Here is a 23,892-nt window from a genome sequence, read left to right on the forward strand (position 1 = left end):
ATTAATACTCAAAGGCGAGGCAATGTGGAAATTAAAATACGTAACCTGTATCTTTTTTTATTTTTATAAATTTATTTATTTTTGGCTGCACTGTGTCTTCGCTGCTGTGTGCGGGCTTTCTCTAGTTGCAGAGAGTGGGGGGCTCCTCTTCATTGCAGTGCGTGGGCTTCTCATTGCGGTGGCTTCTTGTGGAGCACGGGCTGTAGGCGTGCGGGCTCAGTAGTTGTGGCTCACGGGCTCTAGAGCGCAGGATTAGTAGTTATAGCGCACGGGCTTAGTTGTCCATGGCACGTGGGATCTTCCCGGACCAGGGCTGGAACCCGTGTCCCCTGCACTGGCAGGCGGATTCTTTACTACTGCGCCACCAGGGAAGTTCCCCGTAACCTGTATCTTGATTTAATTTTTGATCACCCACACACCCCTTGCAGCCACCTCAAATTGCAGTGGTTACCGTGACACCTCTGAAGGTGCATTTGCCAGCCCTGATTTCCCAGACTTGACTTACTGGGTGTGCCACATACAAGGGCAGAAAAGTTACAAGAAAAAAAAGACTTAATAGATATTTTGTACATACTGTGGTCTGTTCCTCCTATCTGAGCAGGCAGTATTTTCTTAGGTGATAATAATTTTAATAAAGCAATTACATATACATACATAGAGCAATTTGTAAGTATAAGAGAATCAATAACTATGAATCTCTAATATATACAAAATGTAATTTAGGTTTTCATTAACATGGAGAAATTAAGAAATGGATGATCAGGAATTAAAGCTCATCTGAATTATTTCTACTACTATAATCATGAATATTGTATTTATTTTAATTACTTTAGAAAACATAGCACATGTGTTCTCGTTATAATTATATTAAAGCAATTTGTGAATCAAAGAACAGACCACAATAATCAGAAATTGTATAAACTATTTTTTTTTTTTAGAAATTGTATAAACTATTAATGAAAGGGTTCAGCTTTAAATGAGACACATTTCTCCTGAGTGCTGAAAGAAATGCTACCTAATGGCTACATATGTTGTTAATAAATTAGGAAAAGACTGAAAAAGTAATATACAAGTCCTCATGTCCCTAAGGTCAGAGTGATTAATAAATGACCACACTTTATATTAGTTTTCACTTCAAAGAACTAAATTCATCAAAATACAACATACTAAATGAGTGTAAACCATCCTTTTTCATCTTAAATATTAGATGAAAAAAAAATATTTTTATTTGTTTAAGACAAGTACTTTCCAGAGTGGATGCATTTATTTTTCAGATGCAAGTATATCACCTTACAACACATATACAATAGGTATAATTTCTGAAAATCATGTCTGCCAGAGAGATCTGCAATCTCCTTGATTCATATGCCTTAATCCTTCAATGCAGAACCTCAGCATTTCACACTTTAATCAGAAAAGGGCTCTGGAAAGAAGAACCTGTATCAGCTCAGAAAAGGAGAGAATTCCTTCTACTTTCTGAGTTGATGGAGATCAAACAAGATGACTTCTCTCATTTTACATCAAACATAAAATCTAAAGTAATAATCCTAACAAAGAATAGGTCAGTTCTAATTTTTACTTTTCTATCCATAACTACAGTGTGACAGAACACAAAATTAATGGCCCCAATGTAAACCAATTTTACACATGCCAAATATCACATCTAATTTTTTATCTGAAATAAACAATAAAAAGGGTAATATGGTGATCTGAAATTAAAGGTTGCAAGTCTTAAGTACCCAGTTTTCTAAGATCAATTAGAAAAAGAAAAAATAACAATCAAGTATTCTAAGCATTTTGTATACGCGTAAAACATTAGGTCTTTCTAAAAATTAAGAGTATTCCAATCAAACACATATAAACTACCAACTAATGAAAAGCATTAGAAATCCTTAAAAAACTTGAACACTTTAAGCAAGTATATGTGAATTTCTTATAAAAGTGAAAAATATGGAAAACAAAAATAATTTTTGACCCTATCATGTTAACTCTTAGTGTACAGGATGAGATTTACAGTAACAGTCAGTTAAAATGAACACTGAGATTGCTTTACGTAAGTAAACGGTGATCCTCAAATGACATTAAATAGTTGCTTTGACTTTTTGGGGTTTGGATTTGTAATAAATATGTAATAAATATCTGTAGTACCTTGAACATGTTCAGTGCTATCTTTCTCCATTTGAAAGTCTTTCTCCAGAGTCATAATGTCTTAGAGGCATGCCAGAGGGTGGGGAGTTGGGACTTTGCAGCAAGTCCACTAACAAAGCAATCTTATTATCTATGTGCTCCTGGAGTTTATATATTCGCTGATCAATGTAGTCCATAAGTTTCTTTTCCATCAGTTCCATATTTTTAGAAAGAATCTTTTCCAAGTAGGAACAAATGGATTGCTCTTCCATTCTAAAAGTAAATTTAAAAAATAATAATGTAACAATTTTCCCTAATATTATAACAAAAACAACCAAACTGTAGTACGATAAAGCAGCCAACACACATTGCTGAAATTTGTCTCCACAACTATACTGTCTCCATACAGCACATTTCCAGGTTCTAAAATACACACTCAACAGGTGACCGCAATCCTGAATGCCCAAAGCATTCTATTTCTTCAATTCTTTAAACATTTAAGCATACAATTGAAATGAGAATATAAAAATGAAGATGATGGAATTTCTACCCTCAAAGAATGGCTCTTTAGAAAGGGTCCTTTTGATTTTGAGCTCCAAACCTAAAGTAATCTTCCAAGATTTTTTTAAGGTTTTCCAAGTACTTCCCCAAGCAACTGTACAATTTAAATAGTTTTTTTCTTTCTTAATCCACACAACTTTATTAAATTACTGGAAGCTTCTATGAACAACTGTGTACAGGCTTTTGTGTGGACAGATGTTTTCATTTCTCTGGGATGAATGCCCAGGAGCACAACTGTACGTTTAGTTATTAGAAACTGCTAAAATATTTTTTAGAGTGGCTGTACCATTTTAAAACCTCACAGGATTTAAAATGAGATCCAGTTTCTCCACATCCTCATCAGTACTTGCTGTTGTTACCACTTTTAAACTTTTTATTTTAGCCATTTAAATAACTGTATAGTGGTATATTGTCGTTTTAATATGCGTTTCCTTAATAGCCCTGAGGTCAGTCACACATCTTTTCATTTGCTTATTTGCTTTTTGTACATCCTCTCTGATAAAATGTCTATGTCTTCTGCCCATGTTCTAATTGGATTTTTTTAATGTTGAGTTTTGACGGTTCTTTCTATATTTTAGATATGTCATTTGTTGGATACGTAATTTGCCAATATTTTTCCCCACTTTGTAATTTGTATTTTATTCCTCTTAACAGAGTCGTTCACAGGGCAAAAGTATTACATTTTCATGGCATCCAATATATCAAATTTTCTATTACCTTGCTTTTGGTGTCATATCTAAGAAGTCTTGTCTTAGGTCCCCAAAGTTTGTCCCCTATGTATTATTAGAAAAGTTTTATAGCTTTATGTTTTACATTTAAGTCTACAATCCATTTTTTTTTTTTTTTTGGGGTATGCGGGCCTCTCACTGTTGTGGCTTCTCCCGTTGTGGAGCACAGGCTCCGGACGCGCAGGCTCAACGGCCATGGCTCAGCTCACGGGCCCAGCCACTCCGTGGCATGTGGGATCTTCCCGGACCGGGGCACGAACCCATGTCCCCTGCATCGGCAGGCAGACTCTCAACCACTGCGCCACCAGGGAAGCCCTACGATCCATTTTGAGTTAATTTTTATATAAGGTATGAGGTTTGGGTCATGGTTCACTTTTTGCCCTTCGGATATCCAATTGCTCCATCACCATGTGTTAAAAAGACTATTCTGCCTTTATTGAATTGCTGTTGCACTTTTGTCAAAAATCAGTTGAGCATATTTTTGTGGGTCTATTTCTGAGCCCTCCATTATGTTCCATTGACCTACGTGTCTGTCCCTCTGCCATCACTACATCATCTTGAATACTCTAACTACATAAGACTCGACACTGGGAAGAGTGATTCCTCCCACTTCATTCTTCTTTTTCAAAGTTGTTTTAGCTATTCTACCTCTTTTGTTCTCATATAATTTTGAAAATGATCCTGCTTATGTCTGCCAAATATTGTGGTGGGATTTCAATATGCATAATATTAAGCCTGCATATCAATAGGGAGAATTGACAACTTTACTATGTTAGAAATTGAATTGGTAATTTAACAGTTTCCAGGAAAGAAATAACCAGGCCCAGCTGCTTTCCTTAGAGACTTCCACCAAACATCTTAAGAAGAGATAACACCAATTTTACACAATCTCTTCTAAGATGTAGAACTCATCTTATGAGGCCAGTATCACCCTCGTGAAAACCGGACAAAGACAGGACAAGAAAAATACAGACCAGTATCTCTAATGAATTAGATGCAAGAATACTCAACAAAATATTAGCAGATCAGATCCAGCATTGTGTAAAAAAGAATTACAGCCCACAACCAAGTGGGATTTATTCTAGGTATACAAGGCAGGTTGTTTTTGAAATTAATGTAATTCACCATATGAACAGACTACAGAAGAAAATTCATGATCATATGAATGGCCATAGGAAAAGTATCTGACAAAATCCTATACCCATCTATGATGAAAGGAACTCGCAGGTAACTAGGAACCAAGGAACACTAAGCCTCACAGTCCCTGAGCAATCTGACTTCTTTCCACCTTTTACAGTCTTTGTATGTTTGCTGGATTATGTCCAGGGATTTTATTGGTAAAGTGGGGGATCTGAGAGAAATGGGGACATTCCATCTCAGCTGGACCCAGGAGCAGTTTTTAAATATTTAGGGTTTTTTTCTTTGGGTTTTATTATTTGTTTGTTTTGTTTTGTCATATCACAAGTTAACACTGATGTAGACTATCAACTATTAAAGACTACTGTTATCCTTCTTTGTCCTGCCCAAGTAAGAACGACTTTTTTTTCAATAACTTATTAAACTCCTCAAATTTCAATGCTATTAGAGACATTAAAATTTCAATCAATACAACTACCTCATTTCACATGGGAAAAATGTCTAAACCAAAAGATTTAAACACTAAGGCAAAATAGTTAAGCTAGAACTATGATTAGAGTCCTGAATTCCAATCTAATGCAAAATTTGGACACATTACATCTATATAAAGGTTGGGGAACATACTAAACACTTAGCGACCCCTCAATCAAAGCAGGACTGGAAAAAATTGGAATTATGAGATCAGGGGATAAGGGCCTGTACACTAAAAATAATTCAGAGCTGAAAAATGTTTGGATGACTCCGAAATTAGCCTAGGTCACACACGATCTACAGAGGAAATGTTACAATGTCTCACTTCATACAATCAGGCAAAAAATGTACATATCATGGTCACCACAGCTCCTCTCCATTCATGCAGACAACTCTCTACTCTGACCCTATCTGCTGCTTGTACCCCTTCCATCAGATGCCTGAGAAGTGCTCGGCACCTCCAGTTTGACCCGCTTCTTTTAAAGCAATCCATCCTACTCCGCTGAGTACTTCTTTCCTATAGTGTGTTAATGGTGAAATGTGAAAGCTCCTACAATCCTCTCTGGAAACATCTTCAGGCAGTAGTTATAGAAACAAACCTGCTTTCCTCCACCTGCCTCCCCCCTCCCGCCCCCAATCGAAACCACACTTGTCTTAGACACTCACGTAACACCAACAACGCCTTCGCCGGGCTTGGTGATGCTTTCCTGCCACTTGGTGTTGGGTCCCACACGGAGATGGTTCACTTGACTACACAGATTCTGCAGAACAGGCAGCAACTCAGAGGTAGGTATATGTGAGCTGTCGCTTGCTTTCTTTGGTAACAAAGAAGATACTGCATTCTTAAGATCATTCTCAGGAAGAGAACGGTTTTGTGGCACAATTTTACACTCTTGGAGGCTTGTCATATTTCCTCCACCAGCTGGCTGCGCACTTTTATCAATGTAAGCTTTTAAGTCTTCAGCCACGTTTCCAGATGTCAATCCAGTCCTGGAAGGGAAAGGTGTGGGGGATGACTTGTCGAAGGCCCCTGAAGCAGATGATGCTTGCAGTCCGATCATGTGCTTGTATCCAGTGCTTCCCAAAACGGACTGAAGCTGCTGTCCGATGGGAATAGAATTCTGAGCAAGGTAAATAAGAAAATGTTATTATTAACATGAGTGATAATGACAGATAACCTCTGGAGTAACTCAGAGTCAGGCAACCTGCCTACTTTTATTTGATCCCCAGAACTTTCACATGGAGTAAGCTATAACTACTATCCCAATATCAAGTTAGGAAACCAAGACTAAAGTTAGCTTGGCCAAGGTAACACAACTAGTCAGTGGCAGAAGCAGGACTGGAACCCAGGCCACCGAACTCCAGAGTCAGGACTTCTAATCATTTCAGTAGTTTTGCTAAGGAAAATATTCAAATAAATACAAGCATACTTAGTAAAATTGCACGGGCTTATTTTAATGTTTCCACTACAAAGGCCTCCTTAATATATGGTAAAAATGTAGTATTCTCAGCTGAGTCACAGTAACTGATAACTTTCATAGAACTAAAAATCATCTGCCCATCATCACATATGGTGAGCCAACCTAAGGATATGCAACTTATTTTCACTGGAAGACAGACCAGATAGTTACATATTTAAAGTATGATGTTATATGAGTACTTCTGTGACATTTTCGATGACTAAAACGACCTACCTTTTGGCTAAGTCTGCCTTAATAATTGGAGGGTAATGATTATGTTTTGTGGCCTCAACTCAACCGGCTATGCTATATTATTTCCTGAGAAGACTCAGGCTCACCTTTGAGAGCAGGTTACACTGTCTCCTACACAGGGCCATGCTCTTGCTATGCTCTTCAATTTTTCCGCAAGAGAAAAGCAAAACTACCTCTAGTCTATCTAAATGTTAAGTTATACACCTCCATCCTAAATTCTAAACACAGAACTCTACTAGGGATTCTTATAGGGGATATCATCTCATACTTAATGTTGCTCAGTATCTAGTGAGAGAGACTGAGAAAATTATACAAGATTAGGTGAAGACCCTCAGTCCACATATTTTCTGGATATTCTAAAAAATGATTCTTGGATTAAGCCAGCCCCAAACTCATTCATTCAACAAATATTCACCACAAATCTACTCTGTGTTAGGTACTGTCTCAGTCACTGGTAATAAGCCAGTGAACAAAACAAATGAAAATTGCTGATCTGTGGACACTACAATCTAGGGAGCAGGGAGAGACAAACAACAAAGAAAAAAAGAAAGAAAGACAATACATCCTGTGAATAGAGATGGTGATAAATACTTTAGGGAAAATATAGCAGGATAGGGGAATGACGGGAGCAGGGATGTTGGTAGGGTGGGAACAACAAAGGCCCCACGGAACTTCTACTGAACTGCCTCTTGGAGAAACTCTCTTTATAAAGAAATCTTACCTTCTTCTATTGAATGCAAGTTTTGAAAAAATCTTAAATTATTCCTAAAAATGAGGATTACATACAATTATATTTACAAAATTTAAAAATTAGACAACTCTCCTTAGGTGAAAAGGAGCTTTACTCAGTCATAAAGGAAAAACTCAATTATTTTTGGTAGTGGCAAAATTCTGGTACTGCAAAAAAAACTTTATGATAGAAAATTGAAAATTCTACAAAACAGCAATCACATAAATAGTGGAATCAATGTCAAAATCGTACGCGAAAATTAATTTGACAGAAATTATAATTAAAAAATCCAAATGCAATTAAGACATATGAGTTTTTCTATTTTGATATACAGTAATATTTTATTATAATAAATTCACTGATTATAAAAATTAGTCATATTTTTCTCAGATAAAAGCTCGTACGGTGATTATTTTTCACTTTGAATTAAATGTTAAGAAATTCACAGGTTAATCTATATGGCAGTGCAGTAAATGACCCAACCTTAGTTGCTGATGACTATTCTTCTGCTCCTTTTGTTTGACTTTATTCAATTCTTAATTTTCTTGAGCTGTCGTATGTTGTCTTGCAAGGCACCTCAAACCCTTTTAAAAGTAGGCAGAAGAATATGTATAAAATAATTCATACGTACTTACTGTTTAGGGTCCGTGTCATATTTTATGTGAAAAAAAAAATTACAGAGCAGCCTAAAAAAACATGAAAGCATTTATGTAGAATTGTGTCCACATACTTGTACATGTGTATACTTAATTTCACATATGTACACATATACCCCCGAATTTTTGAAAAACTGTTTATCTCTGAACATCTTGTAGGATTTCTCAAGACACTGTCTTTAACTTTTTTAATTATAAAGAATTTGAACAAGTATCACCTTGAAAATGCAAAAAAAAGATCTTTTTACTTTTTTAAGATGAAAAAGGTAAACAGTGAAAACCTTGAATAACTGAATATACTTTCTTTGAGAAAGTCGGGCACAGCTTTCCCTCAGATAACATTAAATGACAACTATATGCCAGGTACTTTGACTCAGAATTCCTACTCAATTATTCTAAATTGCTAAAGCAAAAACAAATGAAAGTCAGCACATGTGAACTTCAAATACAAGGAAAGAAGAAATCACTTTAAGAAACTTTCCAGGAAACAAGGAACCACAAGGCAAAGTGAAGCAGGGAGTCTAGAAAGCTGCTCCCCAGGTCCTTTCTTTCCTCATCAGGACAGGCCCTGCCCCAACTAACATATGAAGGTTCCAAACAGTGTGGGTTTACACCCCTTCCATAGAAGGAGAGGTTCTGGTCATGAAACATCCCTACTTTATACTCAACAGATAGTTACAGAGCTTATATGACTTTCCAGGAAGACATTCCATGGATTCCTTGTTTGTGGACAATAGCAATCCTAGAAAACCAGGTATATCCTGTGAGAATCATTCATAAATATAGCCTCCCCACGAGAAAGAAGACTTTTATTAGCATGTTTAAAAGATGATTTAACAGGATCACCTTCTTTCTTCCCCAGGGGGTTTCCCAAAATGTCCCCATAGATAATGATTTAGCATGTGTGTTGGGGGGTTACAACACACGTGCTGTTGGTTGGAGGACTTGTGTTTCTATATGATAGAAAATGCGACAAGGACACACACCAAGCTTGGGAATAGGATGAGAGTTGGGAGAGCCCTCTTACAATATACCTTATGTACTTGTGAATGGATGGAAATTCATAGCAAAGAAAATGTATTATTTTGGGAATGAAACAAAAAACCCTAAAAACATGGGCAAAAAACCCCACAAACTACTATTCACGTCATTTCTTTTCCAAAGTCAAGGTTTTAAAACATAAAAATCAGTCCATGAACTGATTTTACTTAATTCATTAACCCTCTCTAATGTTTCCAAAATTTTCCACACACAAAAACTTTGTTTTTAAATGTTTAATCTCTATGTCCACTGGATCCTTCCCCTCAAACATCTGTTCTTAAAATATGCTATGCAAAAAAAAAAAAAAAAAAAAAATGCTATGCATAAGACTCATCTGGCATTGCCTGTATAAGATAGGTGAGTCCTGGATCACAACCAGTGTTTCACTGGTGAGGGCCAGGATTCTGCACTTTATAAACATTCCAAGGGATTCTGATACCGGCAGGTTCCTTATCTCTATCATTCTTGAAACAACCCACTTTACCCTGGCTACCTCCACATTCTAACTACCCATTTACCATCTAATCCCTCAAAATCTGCTTTCCATCTCATCACTATTCAAACTGACCCCCTGAAGATCTCCAAGGAGTATTTAGTTGATAATCCAAAGGGCATATATATTATGTAAAATTTACTCGGAGCCATAAACTAGACAGACAGGTCGTCTTTGCACAAAGCTTATATCTTAATGAGATACACAGAACAACACATAAACAAAAACAGGCAAGAAAGCGCTGATGAAAACACATGATACAGATGTGGAGGAAAAGGCTAATATTTTAATCAGGGTGGTGAGGGAAGGTGTCATTCAAGATGGAACGTTTAAGATGAGGTTGAAATAACAAGAAAAAGGCAGACTTGCTAAGGCCAGGAAGAGAGGATTCTGGCCAAAGAGAACGGTTAAGAGGGCAAAGGTCCTGAGGTGGGAGCACGTCTGGATGTTTGTGGAATACCCACATCAGAATGTCTAGAGCAAGGCATCTAAGGAGATGCAGCAGGAGATGAGGCTGAGGAGGTAACGAGGGCCCAGACCTCAGATGAGAGCGTAAGGAACCTGGATTAGTTCTGAGTGTCAGGGGAAGCAGTCAGGGGGCTTGACACAGGAGACGTGGAGTCCGATGAGGCCATGCTGGCTGTACTGTGGAGAGGGAGCGTGGTGCAGGAGGACCAGCTAGGAGCCTCCTGAGGTATGGAGGTGAGATGCTAGTGCCAGAGCAAGGAGAGTACGGACGCTGTTCATTTCACAGCTCTCCTTTCCATGCTTTCCAGGATCATCAGCAACGCTCCTGCTCTCCTGTGTCTGCCTGTCGGTCCAACGATCCTCGTCCTAAATTAATATCAGCAAACCTCACAAAAGTTATGCAAGGTTTTAAACTCGTATTATTGGTTTTAACTTTCATCCTATGATCTTACCAGTATTATCGTTTAGATTGTAAACACGAAGAAATTTATCCTCAAAAAGAGGAAGCGATGCCAAATAACAGAACTAAGAGCTTTGAATTCAGGTCTCCTGACATCAGATCTCTTGCGACTCTTAAGCACTGCCGTGACCTGCTCTTCTGGTTCCCTTTTCCTCTCCCCGTATTCTTAGCAAACGCACCTACTCTCCCAGGGTCTTCCTTCCTGGCTCCGGGTCTCTCCCCTCACCCGCTTCCCCATCATCCACTAGGCATGCTCCTCCCAAACCTCCTCCACTCCACCAGCCCCACCTGTGTTTCCATAGCCTCACATCATCACCCCAGGGCATGTGTTATTCACATCTAAAACTCAACACTCCCAAATTACACTCCTTTCCCTCAAGTCGCTTCCCTCCTTGGGTTCCATGTATATTATGGTAACACCATTTTCAAAACTTTAGTTTCACGTTTGATTCTGTTTTTCTCCCACAGAACCCATCTTAAGTTAGTTGTCAAGTCCCAATGGCCCCACTGTTGTAGCATCTCACAATCCAGCATCAGGTTACTCCTTCCAAGTTTAGACTCTCATTAACTGTCCTCTGGATGATGGAAATAACATAGAGCTGCTTTCCTTCTTGTAGCCTCACTTTCTGTTGACGCATCTTTCCTACTGACTCATCTTACACATAATAGCGGATTAAATTTATTAAAACAGAGCTAAAAAACACCCACAAACTCTATAACATCATTCAACATCCTCTAAGATCCAGCCCCAGTCTACCTGAAACTTCCCCTCTCACTTATTCACTCCAGAGAAATGAACTTCTATTCATTTCCTATTCCTCTAGCACTGAAGATTTAATCCATACTGTTCTCTACCTCTTAAGTTGCATCCCTCCAAGTTTACTTGCCTAATCCCACCCTACCTCTTTAAAGGCCTAGACAAAACGCTACTTCCTTTAATAAGCCTCTCTTAGCATTCCTCATCATTCCCCACTTAGATACCCTGACTCTCCTAATAAGACTACAAATAAAGATCCTTAAAGACAGGCTGGTCTTTGAATCTTCAAAAGTTAACCAAAACAGTGTCTTATACTTCAAGAAGGAGCTTAATAAATGCTTGCTGAATGAATGAGCAAGAGAATTCATAGAAAACTGTGAAGTCTGTACCAAAAACATTTTTTTTGCAAGATGCTATTTTTACCTAAGTCAGTGAAGGTAACAGTCAAATCAATAATAAAAGTTGAGGGACTTCCCTAGTGGTGCAGTGGTTAAGAATCCGCCTGCCGATGCCAGGGACACAGGTTCAAGCCCTGGTCCAGGAAGATCCCACATGCCACGGAGCAACTAAGCCCGTGTGCCAGAACTACTGAGCCTATACTCTACAGCCCACAAACCACAACTATTGAGCCCGCATGCCACAACTACTGAAGCCCCCACGCCTAGAGCCCGCACTCTACAACAAGAGAGGCCACCACAATGAGAGGCTGAGCACTGCAATAAAGAGTGGCCCGTGCTTGCTGCAACCAGAGAAAGCCCACACCCACCAACGAAGACCCAACGCAGCCAAAATTAATTAATTAAATAACTTATTTAAAAAAATACAAAATTTAAAAACTAAAAAAAAAAAAAAAAGAATTCTGAACCAAAATAAATTGTTAAAAAAAATAATAAAAGTTGAAAGGAAAAAATTTATGTCACCACAAGTCTTTTTAAGAATCCATTATTTAAAGAATTTTAATGGTATTTGGAAAGAAATCCATTTCTACTCACCTGCTGTTGGAATCTAACCATATTCATCAGTTGCTGAGCTCCAGGTGATAACTTTGACCCCAAGGACTCTATGATGGTTTGGACCCTCTCCAGGTCTATCCTTGATCCTAGAGCAGGACAGCCTGCTGAAGAATTTGCCAAAACTGGCCTCATGTGTACCACAACTTTACTGATGAACACACACTGCTTTTCACCAAAGGAGAGCAACTAATATAAAACAAAAGTTCAGGAAAATTAATAATGATAATAAAAACAATCATTATTTAAGGTCACTTCTTGTTAATACTGCAGTAAGACTGAAGCATTCAAGAATCTGAAAATTAACTTCAAGTACATTTTTAAGTTTTCTCTAGTCATAGTCAGAAAAAGGCTAAAAAGTACTACATGAATTTAAAAAGTCTTACTGCAACTAAAAAATTAAGTGTAAATAATGTTTTACTTAATAATTTAAGGAATTAAGGATAAACTATACCACTCTGAAGCCTTAACATACTGAAACTTGCTATAATATTATTTAATACAAAATAAGACTCTCTAGAAACCCATGCAAAGTATTTGCTGAAATACTAAACATAAGTCAGTATTTTAGAACTTAAAATGAATTCTAAAGGAATTCTAAGAGAATGTCCAGATGACTTAAGAGAGCGCAATGGTTTACATATAGAATAGATGAGTTCACGATGATTTTCTAACTTGTGAAAAGAGTAAATAAAGGTCAAGCTTTGACCCTAGCTCATCTGGCTTCTATCCCAGTAGCTTTTCCAATGCTTTATGCTTCTTCACGTTGTCCATGCTTCTAAACCAAAAGACATTTCATGTTTGGTGTAGGACAACAAAGTAGCAAAGTGGAACAAACACAGCATTTAGAATCAGAGAGACCTGTGTTCAGTGATGGCTCTGCCTGCGTGACCACGGGCAAATGCCAAACTTGAGTCAGGAGTAAAATGAGTTCACATGGTTGTTATGAGGATTACGTGTTAAAATTTCCAGTATATATCATTGAGTAAGTGCTCAAACATATGCATCAGTAACTATTACTTTTAACTTACATATACTATTGGCCCAGAAGAAGCCTTCATACAAACCCAAGGATTTCCCTAAATGAAACACTCTTTCACTCCCTGGCACTTCCACAGCACAGTTTCAAATACCATTCACCTTCACAGACATAACAAACCCATATATCACACAAAGACAGGCGAACACAGACCCATGATCTAAAAACTCAGTGTGGCACCAAAGATGTGACTGTCATCAACAAGTAAGTAAATACCTCATGAAATGTAAACACCCACATTCCAACCTCCATATTATCCCTGTTCTGCTTTTTAACCCCCAAGCCCTTCTCACTAGCGAATGTAGCACCTATTTTACACACTGAGTCAACCTATTATCTGTCTTGCCCACTATAATATTAGCAATGTGAGGGCTCCATTCCAATTTATTTCATAACTGCCAATTCCTAAATGCCAAGTACAGTATCTGGCATCAATAGGCACTCCAGTATTTGTTGGATGAATGAATCACCTTATTTAAATGACTTCAGAAGCTATTAGTATATACACCTAAAACAACATCTTGGGATAATCAGTTCTGTGCTCTTCTGTAAGTAATAATCAGCATAGAATTTTAGAGATAAAAATAATCCAAGATTTATTTTCCTTAGTCCCCTAATATTACCCATGAAGTAGGTCCAAACAGGTGAAGAAACTTGCCCAAGGTTATTCTGCTAGTCAGCAAAAGAGCTCACTTAATAGTCAGGGCTTATGATTTCCAGCTCCGTACCCTTTCCCTAGATCTGATGACATCAGGAAAGTTCACCTTAACAATATTTTTCATGCTGAAGACAGCAGTCCAAATCCCTTTAACTTTGTGGTGCCCTTGTCTGAAACTTCTCTAACTATATTCTATCTTTCTCCATATTCTGGGACCAAAACTGCTTGTGCTTTTTTTTTGGCACCTAAGTTTTATATAAAGATAAAAAATTTTCTAAACTTATGTATTATTGTAAATAAACTATACCTCGATTTAAAAAAATTTTTTCATCAGTTTTTCAAGGCTTAAAAGTACAATACCACTGTATTATCAATCGTACATGTAATGACATTGCTGTAAATAATAAATGTTCAAATTTTGAAAGAGGTAGACAATTATTTAGAAAAGAAATTCTTTTTACATGTTTACTAAGTATTTCTGAACTAAAACCAGGGACCAAGTTGGACTAACTACATTACCAAACCTACAGATAATAAGTATATATAGTAGAAAAACAACTGTAGTTTTCAAATTAGTTAAAATTTAGGAATGACTTACCTTTATTTTACAAGCATGTGCGGAAGACTCCAATTTTAGATATTTTTTGTACAAAATAATCTTTTCATGTTCACTAAAAATAAAAAAGATTTAATGTATAAAAAAAATTACATATTATCACTTTTAACAGTTACATTTAAAATTAAAAGTTTCCAGGACAATATTTAAATCCTTGGATTCAGTTTTCCTGGTGAGGCATAAACAGCTGGGACTTCCTACTGAAGTGCACTGGCTACAAAGACAACATCTGCCACTTACTAGCTGTATAAGAAAATGAAATTAGATATCAAATGTATACTTACGTAGCACAGAGCACACTGTAAAGCTCAATAACGTACCCATTATGTCCAACATGCACGGTATATAAAACACTTCATATTTTGATTCATATTAAGGAGAGATTAGGTCAGAATCTTTGTAAGAAATCAGACAAAAAATCAAGAAGTATAAAAATGGGTTAAATAAGTAGACTGGTATGGCACAGTGTGGGCTCACGCACTATGTGTAAAGAGTTTCCTACAGGAAAATGTTCAAAGTTCCAGACTGATAGACAACTTAATTTTTGGAAAACAGATCGCTGTGAGTTAAAGAAAACAGACAAGAAACACTTACCAGAACTTCATCTGATCAGTCTTCCACTAACTAGCTATGATCTTTTACCAACTACTCTCTCTTCCACTAGCTCTCAATTTCCACGTTTATAAAAGCAACTAGGCTGATCTAGACTGTCTTTAAGATCCCTAAAGGTCTAAACTTTTATGTCTACTGGTATGTTTTTATCTTCTCTCCCCTAGTATCTGGCACCAATGTCAGAGAATCAATAAATTTCACAAAAGCTCAAGAAAATAAAACACTACTTCAGAAGAACACTTCCACACGCATACGTCACAAACCTGTTATCCAGAACATTACAAACATTCTTGCCCCTACTGGTTCCACAGTACTCCTCTCCTGAGTATACTTCCATATTTCTTGCTGAACTTAAAATGCCAATAGAAACGATTTCTTCACCTCCAGGAGGGTCACATCGCAGGTAAAGGAAGCAGGGGTTTTCATCTTGGCTGTTCACGTTCCTTTTCAAAATCACCAGATCCTGGCTGAAAAGAAAAGGAAGAATATTATACAGTTCTCTGAACACTGTCATTAACCCACTTAATGGGTCACAGGGGTTGACATGTTATCCTATTCATTTACATTTGCATTTGGAGTCCAAGCGCCTTGCAAAGCACTGATGAAATGCTCAATACAGAATTCCTAAGGAAATGATGCTTTAGACATGAGTGCTCTCCACTCTTTTCCCCTGACTTCTGTAATACATTCTAAGCGACTTCCTATAATTGCCTGTCTAGTTAATGAAATATATGTACTGGGCAGCTAGTGTAAATTAAAAAACAGCTCAGAAGTGGGGGTGGGACGGGGTGCAGAATGGAATAAAGGACCAAAGTGTGCCATTTTCAAAACTAAGCTGAGAAAGATTTTCGACATATGGATTTTTTTTTAATGCCTATTTTGGTCGACAGGAGGTTTTTGTTTCGGGACAGAAAGGCGGTTCTGATCCCCACAGGGGGCCTCAGGAGCCGACGTGACGGACACAAGGGGGAAGGGGGTGAAACGCCGAGTCTTCAGGTCACCTGCCCCCCGTCCCCTGCGCCCGACGCTCACGCCGGAGTCGCCTCCTCTTTCCCGCGGGCCCGCCCCGACCCTCCCGCCACCCGGGACCTGCCCCCTCGCCCTCGCCGCCCGCACAGACCCGTCACCGGCTCGGCTCCGGGTCCAGACCCTCTCCCCTCACGGCCCCCGCCTCCCCTCCAGGCTCCCCCAGGAGCGTGGCTGGCACCGAGCACAACCCCAGTCCCCGCCGGCCCGGCGCACCCGGTGGCAGGCGGCTCCAGCAGCTCCTCCCAGTCGGCGTCCCGGGCGCCGAGATCAGACCGGGTGAGATGGAGACTCTGGGCCAGGGCTCCACACGCGGCATCCCAGGAAGAGGCCAGCGGCGGGCGGCGGGTCAGTGGCGGGTGTACGGTCTCGGTCTCCATCTGGCCACCTACACGCCAGGCCAGCTCCGGAACCTGTCTTACAGCTCTTTAATTTCCGCCAGACTGAGGGACTGTAAAGGAACAGAGCGACTTCCGCCTCGTCCGGCTGCAAACCCCAGAGCCGCAGCTTCTCGCCGGGGTGGGGAGAGACCAACTATCGTACACGCGCATGCGCACGACGGCCGGTTTGAGCAGATGGTGCAAAATGCGGGGGGGTGCGGGAGAGCTGGAGTCCGGCGCATGCGCACTGACAGCCTGGTCCAGCTGCTGGGCTGTGCGCAGGCGCGATGCGGTGCGCGTGGGAACCCAGTGGTGGTTTGACGTTGGCCCCGGAGATGTCGTATGGACGCTGGTGTCTGGACTGACCCACAGGGTTGGTCCGGTGAGGAGAGTACGTCGTGAGGTAGGTGTGATGTCGTGGCTCTCGAGACCTGAAGGACCTCGTCCCGACCCTCGCTGTCTGTGTCGCGGACGCGGAGCCTTTCCGCGGACTGCGGTGGGGAGCGAGGGGCTGGGGACGCGGCGGCCGGGCGGTGGAGTCGGCTTTTCAGAAAGTCCTCAGCCCGCTCCGCACACGCGCTCTCTCCTCCGAGGGTGTCAGGTGGGTGCCGGTCGTTCGGCTTTAGCTGAGGAGGAGGTTGGGATGGTGTCCCACTTGGTGTGGGGCCGGGGCGGGTGGCGTCTGAGGAAGGTCTGTGGCCCTGGCCGCCCTCGTGTCCCCCGGGCCGGGTGGAAGGTAGAGAAAGGCCTGGGCCCGAAGGGGGGTGGGGTCTGCTCTTCCGGCCCCGGGAAAAGCGAGCAGGACGGCGGCCTCGGGTCTGCGGTGGAGCAGAATGCGAGCTGGACCTGAAAGACCCTGAAGCTTTGGGTCCGGGGAAGTGGGAGCGGGTGGCTCTTTCCAGATACTGCCGGGATAGGAAGGTAGATGGTCCCTACCCACCACCACTATCTGTCCCCTTCCTGAAGAGGCCTGTGCAGATGAGTTTTCCACCTTTTTAAAGAAAAAAGGGAGTTAGAATATAGAAAAGTGGAATGTCAGAGTTCCAAAGGCCTTGAGTGTAAAGGGCCTAATTTGCAAAGGTGTTTTAATACTGCCGACGCATTCTCGGTTGTCTACATCAGTATTTTTGTCTTATAGTTCCTGCTTCCTATATATTAACTTTAATTCACAGGACCAGCTTTGGACAGCCCAAAGAAAATAGGCTTTTCTTCAGAAACACCTGTGTCCACTTTAAGGAGCCAGGTCAGTACTATCACCTGGACTTTGACTTTCTTGAATAAGGCTGAAGGACCAAGTCAGGAAACTAGACTCCTATTGTCTCCCCCTTTTTTTTCGCACAGCCAGTAAATCACCAAATCTTGGTTTTCTTAGAGGAAACCTGTTCTATCTTTCTTCATCTCTGCTTCTTCTGTTTTCAAGCACTAGCTTTCATTTGAACAGTTCCGGGAGCTTCTTTACTGTCATTAGCCTTCGTTCTCAGCCACTTCCACTCCATCCTCTGCACTGCCCTCTTCTCTTTCCGGTGCTTGCTGCTCCCACCTGCCTCCCTGCCCTCCCATCTCCCCCACCTGTGCGCAGACTTTTCCCTCTGGAATGCCTGTTCTTTTGGAACAGGGAAAATCCTGTGCATCGTTCAGAATGAAGCAGATCTCCACTCTGCTATAGAATTAAACTCATTCCTCTGTACTACTCTTATACTTTTAAGTTATGTCAAAGAAAAACCCAAACTGGACAGTAAAAGCAGATTTTATTCAGAACTATGTAATAAGGGAAAAGACCTCAGTGTAGGACCAGGCTCAATTCTAAATACAGCATGGACAAGTGAGAATTTAAAGCCAAGGAGCAGGGTAGGGGGGTCAGTGGATAGAAAATTACTAATGAGAAACCTCAAGGGCCAAGATGATTGTGCCTGAACCTACCTAACAGAATTCTTGCTGGTGAGAGGCCAGGGTTATTAGACATCACCCAGGGGATGATGGAAGATGAGGAACCTGATTAGCTATCAAGGGTGGTCAGATATGGAGGATGGGGGATTTGGAATTAAAATAAGTTGACTAAATTGACTTAGCAGTGTTCTTGCTAAAACTAGATTTTACAAGGAAATGCCCAGATGAGCCTAGGAGAAGGTTCAGGAGCCTGAATAAAGTTTGGCCAGGCAAGAATCTTTGTCAGGTACTATGATTCTCTTATGGTTTCCGACTTTATCGGTTTACATATTTGTGTTCCCTACTATGTAGGCTTGCTGAGGTTAGTAATTATTTTATGCCTGGTAAAGGGGTTGAGTACAGGTTTGTTGTATGGAATTGATAGATTGGTGAGAGTTGGCTGGCAGCTTTATCACAAAATAAGAGATGCAGAAAAAGGCAAAAATAGTAAATTCAAGCTTATGCTTTTTTCTTCACAGCCAGGGTGGTGGTTGTTCAGAACTGACCTCACTCTTAATACACTAAACTGCTCTCATCATGAATTACAACTGATTTTTTGGCCCTATTTTTCCCCTTGAAATAAATCATAAAATATATGTTGGAAACTTACCACCAATATCACTAGGATGTACTATGCAATTCTTTCACTCATTTTAAAGTTTATTACAGCTTAATGTGTAAGAACTCAATATGCTCTTTAGAGGCATATTTCCAATCTGTTTTCAGAATATGAACCAATGCATATTTGAAAGGTACATTTTAGAAAGAAGTGACTTGTGGTATTTTCTTGGGCCCATTCATTTAGTAATATGACAGTTGAGGTGTTGACCATCTTAATTTTAAGTAGAATGAGTTCTTACTGTATTTGCCCTGCCTTTTACCCAGGAGTATACTTCCCAGCAAGGTGGTTTTAGGAACTTAACTTTCCTCCCAGCTGGTACCACTTGAGTTGTACCTCTTCTCCTCCCTTCCTGTTCTTTCTGGTCCCTGCAGGCCCTATGGTTGCCTGGAGTTCCTTCTTCTCACCCTGCCTCAATGCTGGACCTGCAATTAAGTTAGAAGCAGGAAAGAAAGAGTAACCTTCCTACCCCTTTTTCCCCAACTTCATTTATAGCTGCTCGCCACCGCCACGTCATTTATAACCTCTGTTCTGGTTAGTCCAACATTGCTGGACTGTATACAGTTTTCAATACAGCCTGGCTTCAGCCTTTCTGAAGACATGTAGAAATTATGGGGAAGCTCTTGATGTGTAGCTAAATCTGCCTACATCCATGATTATCACCTGTGTGACACCTTCTTATCCTAAAGCTGTTTTTGTAGTAAAGGGTTAACTTGTTAAGCGTGGGATGTTCAAAACTTGCCCACATTCCAAAGAAAGACCTGGTTCCTGACCAACTCCTGTCTTATCCTCTAAGCTGCTGGAATATCTGCTTAATAAAATTGTCTTTTTAACTATGGGCCTCAGCCCCACCAGCTAGGTTGTGCTAACAGCATGATGTGTGGTGAGGGCTATACTTTTTTTTTTTAATATAAATTTATTTACTTATTTTTGGCTGCTTTGGGTCTTTGTTGCTGGGAACGGGCTTTCTCTAGTTGCGGCAAGTGGGGGCTACTCTTTGTTGTGGCATGTGGGCTTCTCATTGCGGTGGCTTCTCTTGTTGCGAAGCATGGGCTCTAGGGCACATGGGCTTCAGTAGTTGTGGCACGTGGGCTCAGTAGTTGTGGCACATGGGCTTAGTTGCTCCGCAGCATGTGGCAACTTCCCGGACCTAGGCTTGAACTTGTGTCCCCTGCATGGTCAGGTGGATTCTTAGCCACTGTGCCATCAGGGAAGCCCCCAGGGCTATACTCTTTTAGTTTGGCCTCTGAAGAAGGTAAAGACTAAGAAACTAATGTCAGCACATTGGTGCTCCATGCCTACCTGATTGACCCCCAATAAAAACCTTGAACACCAAGACTCAGGGGAGCTTTCTTGGTTGGCAGTACTCTGCACATGCTGTCACACATCACTGCTGAATGCTTGCACCTGGTTTCTCTTGGACTCTGCTCCATGTGCCTTTGCTTTGCTAATTTTAGTCTGTATCCTTTCCTGTTTAAGAATCTGTTATAAAGGCACAAACAGCAACAAGACGTGAAGAATTGCGCATTCTTCCATTAGTAATAGTAGTTATATGGGGAAAGTAGTAGAGTTTTATTAGGAGATAGTGTGTGCAGCTTTAAAAAAGAACCCTGCACTACTGTTACATGCTTTTCTTGCTTCGCTGTCTCTGCCCACTGTCACTACCCTAGAGTCTTAGTAAAGAGAAGAATTAAAATTGGGGAAAAGATTTCTTTAAAGATACAAATATAGGTATTGGGGGTAAGGTAGGTAGTAAATCCCATAACCATGTTTTACTGCTAACTGTACATGCCTTATAACAGATTCTTAAATACTCTGGGTTTCAGAACCTCTTTATACCCTTAAACTGTTGAAAACTGCAAAGAGCTTTTGTTTAAGTGGGTTTTATCTTCTACATTAAAAAAAATTAACAACCTTATTCTGCTTGGATCTACAGCAATGTACACTAATGTGAACGAATCCAGAAAGAGTGGCTTGAAAAGTAACCAGCATGAATAACATGGTATCATCTATGGAAAAATCCACTCCAGCTTCAGAATACCTGGCTTAAAAAGAACTTTCATAATGGACCCATTTCATGGGATTGTTTTATCCTGCATTCTTGGGGTCTTAGACTGCTTACCTAGAGTTTTAAGATCTATGTGAACTAACTCTTCTTTTGGTAAGTTAATAATGAAACAAAATAGTATCCAAGCTAAATCCAATTTAGTATCCAAGCTAAATTTGGATGTGTTTTATTATTATTATTTATTTTTTGTGTGTGGTACGCGGGCCTCTCACTGCTGCGGCCTCTCCCGTTGCGGAGCACAGGCTCCGGACGCGCAGGCTCAGCAGCCATGGCTCACGAGCCCAGCTGCTCCGCGGCATGTGGGATCTTCCCAGACCGGGGCACGAACCCGTGTCCCCTGCATCGGCAGGTGGACTCTCAACCACTGCACCACCAGGGAAGCCCTGGATGTGTTTTATTATTTTTTGTTATGTTTTTGTGACACTTGTACATTGTGAAGAAGTAACTGAGCAAAAATTCTACATAGTATGTTCACAACTCATTTTGAATATTGTGTGTTTTTTATAAAAATTACCTGTCTTTATGTATAATTGTAGAATTTTGAGGTATGTTTATTAAAGTCCTTCCAGGGATATGTTGTACTATTAGATTGCAGGTTAAGGGGAAGCTATAGAATCCTTTTTACCAGTTTTACCTTTGAGAGTTGTGCTTTTATATACAACGTAATGTGAACAGCCAATGTAAATTTTTAAAATTTGTAGTTATATTTATCTCTGTGCTGTGCACATTTTATTTTTCTCACTTTCTCTCCTCAAATAAATTGTGAGATGTTTTTAACACCAGACGATGTCTTTATTTATGTGTGAATCCCCAGCATTTAAGGCAGTATTTGGTACACAAATATCAAGTGAACAATGAATGGTTAACTTTTGCAGTGTTAAAATACGAGGCTCATTTATTAGGCTTTCGAGGGGGTTGATTGTTTTAAACATCTTTATAATAATTTTAAACATATGACACCATGATGGAAGCAAGGAAACAGTGAGAATCTCTGTTGGAAATCTCTAGGAATTGCTTTCTTCTGAGAAAATTGTTTTGGAAGCTTAAGAAACCAAGGAATTGACATCTGTTTCATCTGTGAGCCAGAGGTTGGTAGCATTCAGATTCTTCTTAGCAGAACTGCTTCTTGTACCTTTGATCTTTCCTCAGACACTTTGGTGGTTCTTAGCGTTAGTGAGATTGATGATTTTTCTGGGTCTAAGTACCCACTTTCAGCATATTAGGTCATTTACTTTGCTTTCATCCTAACAACACCAGGAGCAAAGTGGTCTTTGAGAAATCAGAAAAACGCTAGATACTGTAAAATTAGTTCAAGATTTGGTAACGTTTGAGTATCTGGCTCACACTTTAGGCTGTCTTTGTTAGGTTTTTTTAAAGAAGCTAAGAAGGACAATAAGACTGGTGACATGATGATTCAACTGGAAATGACATTGATGGTGATTATAGAAAAGGAGCGAATAAGCTTATAATTTTTACTTTGGCATAAACTTTAGAGGAGGAGTTGTTGAAATGGGTATGAGCAATACCTCATTGGAGAGTAAAGTAAGGAAGTTCATTTTCACGGACCTATAAGTGGGTGGCAGCCAAGGAGACCAGCATTTACTAAGTGTCTGCTAGGCCACAAAGTAAACACGTATTAGTTAATCTTCTCAGCAACTACAAGTGAGATTTTGGAGAGGTTGTGAACAATGCCATCCTATCAGAGTCATTTTGAGGTTAAGGTAAAGCAGTTCAAGGTCTTTTTAATAGTAAAAATCTGTTTGTGACTAGAAAGGGGTTCCAGAAGGCTTAGCTCTAAGGATCAGTAAAGAAAAGAGAAGATGGACAAAAGTGGTGAGGGATGAGGTCTTATGGTTCTTGCTATGTTTAAATAAACCTGGGCTTTGGCAGTTAGACTGTTAGCAATTTCTGTTAGTGATTAAAGAACTTGAGTGCTGAGTTGGTAGAAAACAGTGTTAAAAGTAACCAGAGGAGAAAATCTGCTTCTGACGATACTGGGGATGTCAGAAGGTGGAATCTCAGATTTTCTACGTCCCCTTAAGAGGACTTCATTCATTACACAGATCGGAAACTTAAACCCAGAGTTGTCACACATTGCTTTTTCTGCTCACTTGCTCTCAGATGAATACATTTCCCCTTAAGATCAACTAACATGTTTGGAACAGGCAGCTGGATCACAGTGAATTGAAAGCTCTCATGAGAAGAACAGAATGAACACCCCCAACATGGGAAGATTTAGCTAAAGCTAAAATTGGAACTGGGTGCTGGGTACCTCCTACAGCCCGTGTGGTAGTCTAGGTGAGGCAAGAGTCCCATGCAATGCCTGTGGCTGTGAGAGGCAGAACTGATAGAAGAGAACCAGCAAAGTAAGGTCAGTCAAGCAGTCTCACCCCAAGTTTAAAGCAGAATGACTGCTCCAGCATGAAGGATTACTGACCAGCCTCCATTCTCTTCTGAGGATCAGAAGAAACAGGATGATGACAGCTAACACTGCCCATGTGACATAACCAATCTAATAGTGATTTAAATCAAGTTTAACAATAAATCCTAAACAGGAGTGACCTGTGTGCCTTCATGTTATGTGTTTATATGTGAGG

General features: G+C 40.1%; 1 protein-coding gene and 1 long non-coding RNA gene across 4 annotated transcripts; one reads left to right on the top strand and one right to left on the bottom strand.

Moving 5' to 3' along the window:
- Positions 1–1,171: 1,171 nt before the first annotated feature.
- Positions 1,172–16,682, bottom strand: LOC101290018 (ATPase PAAT). Of its 2 annotated transcripts, XM_049696775.1 has the most exons (6): positions 16,519–16,682; positions 15,540–15,743; positions 14,647–14,719; positions 12,334–12,540; positions 5,691–6,145; positions 1,172–2,400 (listed from the first exon to the last, which is right to left on the bottom strand). In XM_049696775.1, the coding sequence occupies exons 1-6, from the start codon at positions 16,680–16,682 to the stop codon at positions 2,166–2,168; spliced, it is 1,338 nt and encodes a 445-aa protein (XP_049552732.1). In that variant the 3' UTR covers positions 1,172–2,165. The 2 variants fall into 2 exon arrangements, with proteins under 2 accessions (XP_049552732.1, XP_033276720.2); XM_033420829.2 differs by lacking the exons at positions 1,172–2,400; positions 5,691–6,145 and adding an exon at positions 9,923–10,490.
- LOC117199902 (uncharacterized) lies at positions 16,375–22,077 on the top strand. 2 transcript variants are annotated; one of them, XR_004481270.2, is made up of 4 exons: positions 16,375–16,581; positions 16,727–17,085; positions 17,855–17,925; positions 21,164–22,077. It is a non-coding gene; the product is annotated as an uncharacterized LOC117199902 (long non-coding RNA). The 2 variants fall into 2 exon arrangements; XR_004481269.2 differs by lacking the exon at positions 16,375–16,581 and having other exon boundaries at positions 16,950–17,085; positions 17,821–17,925.
- Positions 22,078–23,892: the final 1,815 nt, after the last annotated feature.

Source organism: Orcinus orca, chromosome 14, assembly GCF_937001465.1.
Source record: "Orcinus orca chromosome 14, mOrcOrc1.1, whole genome shotgun sequence".
In the NCBI taxonomy this organism is placed as follows: domain Eukaryota; kingdom Metazoa; phylum Chordata; class Mammalia; order Artiodactyla; family Delphinidae; genus Orcinus; species Orcinus orca.